This window comes from Pogona vitticeps, chromosome 14, assembly GCF_051106095.1.
Source record: "Pogona vitticeps strain Pit_001003342236 chromosome 14, PviZW2.1, whole genome shotgun sequence".
In the NCBI taxonomy this organism is placed as follows: Eukaryota; Metazoa; Chordata; class Lepidosauria; order Squamata; family Agamidae; genus Pogona; species Pogona vitticeps.
This window is the reverse complement of record NC_135796.1, coordinates 18190963-18197073: the sequence shown is the minus strand read 5'-3', so window position 1 is coordinate 18197073 and position 6111 is coordinate 18190963. Positions and strand designations below refer to the sequence as shown.

At 46.9% G+C, this 6111-nt stretch overlaps 2 protein-coding genes across 5 annotated transcripts in view; one reads left to right on the top strand and one right to left on the bottom strand.

The window, feature by feature from the left end:
• The first annotated feature begins 212 nt into the window (after positions 1–212).
• Positions 213–5273, top strand: VPS29 (VPS29 retromer complex component). 2 transcript variants are annotated; one of them, XM_078381805.1, is made up of 5 exons: positions 353–370; positions 1888–1899; positions 2852–3043; positions 3813–4048; positions 4794–5273. In XM_078381805.1, exons 1-5 carry the CDS (start codon positions 368–370, stop codon positions 4909–4911), a joined length of 561 nt encoding a protein of 186 aa, XP_078237931.1. In that variant the 5' UTR covers positions 353–367; the 3' UTR covers positions 4912–5273. The 2 variants fall into 2 exon arrangements, with proteins under 2 accessions (XP_020658321.3, XP_078237931.1); XM_020802662.3 differs by lacking the exon at positions 1888–1899 and having other exon boundaries at positions 213–370.
• The window catches only part of KNTC1 (kinetochore associated 1), a 33566-nt gene continuing 32645 nt past the window's right edge, over positions 5191–6111 (bottom strand). For all 3 annotated transcript variants that reach the window (XM_072983441.2, XM_072983442.2, XM_078381804.1), the window contains exons 63-64: positions 5845–5935; positions 5191–5570 (exon numbers count right to left, since the gene is read on the bottom strand). In XM_072983441.2, the coding sequence (XP_072839542.2) occupies positions 5544–5570; positions 5845–5935 (118 nt within the window). In that variant the 3' untranslated portion in view covers positions 5191–5543. The remainder of the gene's footprint in view (positions 5571–5844; positions 5936–6111) is intronic.

Below are 6111 nucleotides of genomic sequence, written 5' to 3'. Positions count from 1 at the left end.
GGTTCCGTGATGCTCCGCGCCAACGCCGCCATAAGAGGGAAGACGAGGGAAGGAATGAGTGGCCTAAGGTTGGAACCGCCCCTTCTCCCTCCTCTCGGATGCTCCCCCCGCGCGGCAGGAGCGGCTGCGTCCGTAATGAGCCGGAAGTGCGCTCCTAATTCCATAGAGTCGGCTACTCTTTGGCCCCTTCCCTTCTCCGGGCTCGCCGAGCAGCGCCTGCGCGCCTGCGCCCGCCCACGCCACGCCCCCTTTTCCCCCTTTGACACCCGCGTCGGCTTCCGTAGGAGTCATTTCCGGACCTTGGGTTTGGCACACCGGAAGCGGCGGCGAGAAGGGGTGACCGGAGCGGCGCTGAGGGGGGGTCGAGATGGTGAGTCGTCCCCGGAAAGGGGCGCAGGAGACGGTGGGGGGCAGACACGGCGGGGGGGGGCCCGATGGGGCAGGGAAAGGGGTGGGGGCGCTACCCCGGGTTGGCTTGCGGGGGGGGGCTTTCACTTCGACCCCCTCAATATCCTGCCTTCTATGTTTGTACTACAAGCCCCATCATCCACAGCCGGTGGTGGCTCTGGCTCAACCATGCGGGGGGGCTGTTGTCGTCCCATCTATAAATCTTGAGGGCGCCAGGCTGGTTCAAGAGGGCGTCGCTCGACGCTCAGGAGGTCGGAATAAGCCTGGCTATTAATTAATTAATTAATTCACCCAATTAATTGCCTTCATGGCTGTTCAGGCCTGTCGGCCCCCAGCCCTTTTTTTCTGCCTCACCTTTGGGTGCCCTCGTGGTTCCCAGGGCGAATCGGGACACATAAAAGGGGGGGGGTGCTTTGGGGCCGGGCAGAGGCTGCCAGTCTTAACGTAGGGGGAATAATCCAGAATCGTCTTCCAGAGCTGCCTGGCTTATTTAAAATAATGGGATGTTTGGAAGAATTATAGGGCATTTTTTCCCCACAAATTGGGTGGCTGTATTCCTAGCCAGGTAACCTTCCCTTTGCCCCAGACACCCTTCCTGGCTTTTTAATTATTATTATGTTTTCCCACTATCACCAGTCTATTGATGCTTTCCTCCCCCCCCTTTTCTTAAAATGATGCTGGAAGAGGAAAGAAAGGGAAGGCAACCCTCATTGATTTATTTCAAATATTCTCCCCCACTTTTCTCCTCAAAAGGACCCATGGCGACTCTTTTCTTGTCTATGTGATGTGCTGCGTTTAAATTCACTGAGTTGAGAAATTAGTTTCCTGGGTTTCGGTGGCCGCTTAGTGGGCTTAAGCCCTCCTGCAAAGACTTGGGTCAAGAAGGTAAAAGGGGTTGAGGGAATGACAGTCGAGGGAAGTCAGTTTCCCTGTGAGTTTGGCAACCACTGGACACGCTCCGGCCCTTTCTTTGCTGATTCTGCCCTGCTTCCCGTCAGTCACACTCTGAACAACCTCCCTATAATACTTAACTCATCGTAATTCAAGGCACTTACAGCAGCAATTCCTCTCTTGTAATTTCGCTTACACTTTGGGAGCAATATGGATCTGAATAGAGAGCTACCTGACTCACATTGTATGTCAATTTAAAATGTTAGCAGTTCATTGGCAAACCCAGAGATATTACGACGGTTTCATCAGACAATGCTGGGAAAGCCCTTCCAATAATCCTTATGGCATTCGTTGCATAAATCAGATTTTTTTTTTAACATTTTCTCTCCCTAACATTCAAATCTTATTGATGATTTGCTTATTAATATGGCTTGAGATATTTCCTTTTCTGTTGCTTCCTTTTTATTTAACACGGTTCATGTCTCACCCTGTTTTGTTTTCTTCCCCTTTCCCCCCCACTCCATCCCCGCCCGCCCATCCTCTCACTCCTCCCACCCCTGTCTGCAATCAACTTCTCCATCCCATAAGGCTGGGCACAGAGTAAGTTTGTTCATCTTGGCCTCTTGCTAACACGGTGGTAGGTGACCCTTCTCTTTGTGGCTTTTGGAGTTCATAAGATAGATTGGAAGAAAAATTTTTTACTGGCTGGAACTGACAGTGGTAGCTAAACTTTTGTAGAAGAGCCAAAATTCTTCATGATGAGTTTGCTTTAAATTATGACGTTGGTCATAAGTATATTACATTTTTTTTCAGTGAGAAAAAAAAGGCAGAAAAGGTATCAAGAAAAGCCTCCAGCACTCTGCTGATCTCTGCCCACTGCATAATAGATGAACAGTATGCTTCGGGATGCTCCTGTCAGCTCAGAGAATGCATAGCGAGGCCCTATGGCAAGAGTGGATGATGTAGGGTCCAACCACAGGCAGCTGTCGTATAACGGCCCTCATTTCCTACCCCCGACATACAAGCTTGTCCAAAGCTCGGAGAAGTTTGTGTGCGCCCTTAAAGGTGTCCCAGAATTCTGTGTGACCTGGGTGGGTGGGTGGGAATCCTGAGCAGGCATATCAAAAAGTAGCAAAAGTTTCCTGGATTAAGACAGAGTGCAAGCCAGCCATCTTGGTCTGTTGTGACCCTGCGGATGGGCTTGTGACACATTAAAACTGGCACAGACAACGTGGAAAATCTCACGAGTGGGGTTTGAAAGTCGGCCCAGTCCTGCATTTGGGCTAAGGCGTGTTTCATGGCTGGAGGTTTTGACCCATGCCAAGGAAGGGCGTGAATGTCTGCTTGCCTCCTTTTGATATCCCTGTGCCATGGGGTTTTCTAAATACATTGGAAAACGCAGGAGAGATGCGGTTCAACTAGAAGCCTCTGTTTTTCCGTGATGCTTGTCTAGCACTGTGTCAAACTGTGGAACTGTGGAAAAGGTTTGCAGCTCTGGGGGTGTTGGCAGAAACTCAAGGGTGTCTTTTCCCCTCTTTTCCCCCTTTCTAAGTTGGTGTTAGTGCTGGGAGATCTTCACATCCCCCACCGCTGCAACAGCCTGCCGGCTAAATTCAAGAAATTGCTAGTTCCAGGAAAGATCCAGCACATCCTCTGCACGGGGAACCTCTGCACGAAGGACAGCTATGACTACCTCAAGACCTTGGCGGGCGATGTCCATGTCGTGAGAGGGGATTTGGATGAGGTAATGACACCCACACCCTTGCCTGGCGAGGGCATGGTGCAGAGTTCTGTTCTGAAGACGAAACCCGATTGCTGGTCCTGAAGAGACCCACTGAATCAACGGCTGAATGGCAAATAAATACAGCCGATCCAACAGGTCTAACTCTTATTGAAGGTCCCCTTTTTATTGCATTATATGCTTCTAACGAACGTTGGATGTAGTAAAATGCAGAGCCTTGTGGATTCCCTGAGGACACCTGTGTTTTATTTGGCATGAGCTCTTATATTTACTATATTTTTCGCTCCAGAAGACGCACCTTTCCATAAGACACACCATTTTAAAGAAGAAAATAGGAAAATATAATCTGTTTTCTTCGCTCCATAAGACGCATAGACTTTCCACCCCCCTGTTTTGTGGGGGAAAGTGCGTCTTATGGTGCGAAAAATATGGTACTTATTTATGCCAAATAAACTAGTCCAAAGTGGGCTGTTGGTCTTTTAAGTTGCCACAGGAGATGGTTTTCTGACTTAACGTGACTGTTCTCCCCCTGCCCAAATTTCAGATATAGCAAGTTTTTCTTGAGGAGTGCCTGGGAATTGGGTGCGCGCCGCCATTTCTGGTGGTAGCCAAGGTTCGGCTTTCTCCACCTACTTTGGTCAGGACATGAGATGGTTACAGTCTGCTGTCGTTTGAACACGTGATAGCATTTTTGTACAGGATGAATTTTTAAAAAATATATTAAGGGACTCTTTCCGTGTAAGTAATTTACCTGCCCTGTCCTTGCTCGCAGAACCTGAACTACCCTGAACAGAAAGTTGTAACCGTTGGACAGTTTAAGATTGGCCTGATTCATGGCCATCAAGTTATTCCATGGGGCGACGTGGCCAGCCTGGCGCTACTGCAGAGGCAATTTGATGTGGACATCCTCATTTCCGGCCACACACACAAATTCGAGGCGTTTGAACATGAAAACAAGTTCTACATTAATCCTGGCTCGGCAACAGGAGCCTACAGCGCCTTGGAAAAGTGAGTGATACTTTGCAGACCCTTTTCAGGTTGGGGGGGGGCAGGGTGGCCTTATTTCCTGTTCTATGAGCTGCGTTAAGGATCTTGTGTTTCCTCGCTATTCTTGGCCTTGAAGTATTATTATTCCTGCATGAATTTGGTGGTGTTGGGTTGAGTAAATATGGCTGAATGCCCAGATCTCGTGTTTTCTCGTTAGGAAAGCGACATGAAATCAAAACATCTTCCAGCAGAATTATTAGACGGAGACAGTGACTCTTAGTTTGCCAATACGATTCATTGGTGTTACAAGTTGCTGTTAGAGGATTTCAGCAGAACTCAGTTAAAACAAACTGTGCTGCTTACATACCACCCCGTAGCTCTTAAAGCACTTTGAGCAGTTCACAGTTTAATTATTTAGGCTGCACAATTTCTCCTCAGCAAGCATGGTACCCAAGTTGGAAAGATGGAAGGCTGTGGGGCTCAATCCAGCTACCTGGGATTGAATCTGGATCGTGAGCAGAGTTTTGGCTGCAGTACTGCAGTTGAACCACAGTGCCGTGAAGCTCCCAATTAAATGTGAAGTGGCTTTACATTGTGTGTTTTGTGCCCCCTTGGCTTGCGAATATTTATATAGAAGCCAATCCCAGGGAGGCTACTGCGACTTCCTTTCAACTTCCCAGACACAACATGGCAGTCTTAAATAAGAGCCCCCCCCCCCCGCACACTCTTGATGCAAAATAATGTGAACATTTTTTTCCCTACACAGCAACATCATTCCTTCATTTGTGCTGATGGACATCCAAGCGTCTACGGTCGTGACCTATGTGTATCAGCTGATTGGGGATGACGTCAAAGTAGAAAGAATCGAATACAAGAAATCTTAAAGCCAGTCGCTTTTTTTCTCTGCCTTTTCCCGGTCTTTTCTCTCTCCCCCCCACCATTTTTTTTGCAGAATGCCCCTAACAGTCCACAGCGTTTGCAATATTGTTTGCTTATGAAATGACTCTTCCCTTCCTGTAGACGACAGCGTTTACAGCCCATGGCTTCTGCCTTGGCTTGGCTTTCTGTTGCCGGAACGCGGCTTATGCTTGTAAATAATGTCCAAAGTGCACAGAGAAATTCGGCGTGTTGCCATGAAGCAGTCCCAGTCTTGTAATAAACACTTGTTTTGACTTTACTTTTCTAACAGCAATTTTATTTACAGTGTAAACATCAACAAATAAACATACAAAGTACAGATAAGAAACATTTTGTATGACCTTCGTGTACATTATTAAAACATAGGATATAAATGGGGTTTGGATGGCAGTGAACCGGATTCAGTAAAACTATTTATATTTGATGTCTGAGGAGGGAGTAGTCGGCCTTAAAAGCAGCAGGAGGTTGTCATGGGTTTAAATTAGTATATGCACATTACAAAAAACCCACAATCTAAATGGCAACAGTGACTATTGTAAAATAATGTTCCAGGAGTCCTTAGACGCTCTGTCCCCTTCTAGGAGTTACGATGAGAGGTCTATGCCAGCTCCCCATTGAAGTACATCTGGGGGAAAAAATTAATAAAGACAAATCTTTTAGAAGCAGTCATAATGAGGGGAAACTGAGCCAACCATAGGAAAGAGCAGACCGCAGAGTTCAAGGTCACTTGGTCCCTGATCTTCCCACACCTCCTTCGTACCAAACAGAAAAGTCATTGGTTATTGGCATTTAATAAAACCTGCAGTATTTTAAAAAAAAACTTTTGGGCTTCTTATTCACTTCCAGTAGAAGTTTCAACAGAATCCTTCATAAGATTCACACAAATACATGCTTCTTACCTTCACAACCTCTGAAGGTGACTTCTCTGGTGGGAGAGGATTTCCAGATCTTTTAAGGGATTCTGTTATTAGACTTGCTGCATCGTCTATCCTGTAAAAACAGGTATGTTGTTATGAAAGGAAGGCCTCTTAATTTTGCAGTCGGTAACCAGAACAAAATATATACAGAGAAAGGAAAGGCATTTCTTCCCACCCACCCCCAATGGTGAATGATAGCCGGGTGTGAAACATATCCTAATGGCTGAAGAAGGTGGTTTCTCAAGTTCT

Bases quoted from the DNA above. Each gene is read 5' to 3' on its own strand.
- VPS29 (XM_078381805.1), top strand. The intron at 3,044-3,812 runs GTAATGACACCC...CCTTGCTCGCAG, and splicing joins TGAGAGGGGATTTGGATGAG to AACCTGAACTACCCTGAACA. The intron at 4,049-4,793 runs GTGAGTGATACT...TTCCCTACACAG, and splicing joins GCCTACAGCGCCTTGGAAAA to CAACATCATTCCTTCATTTG.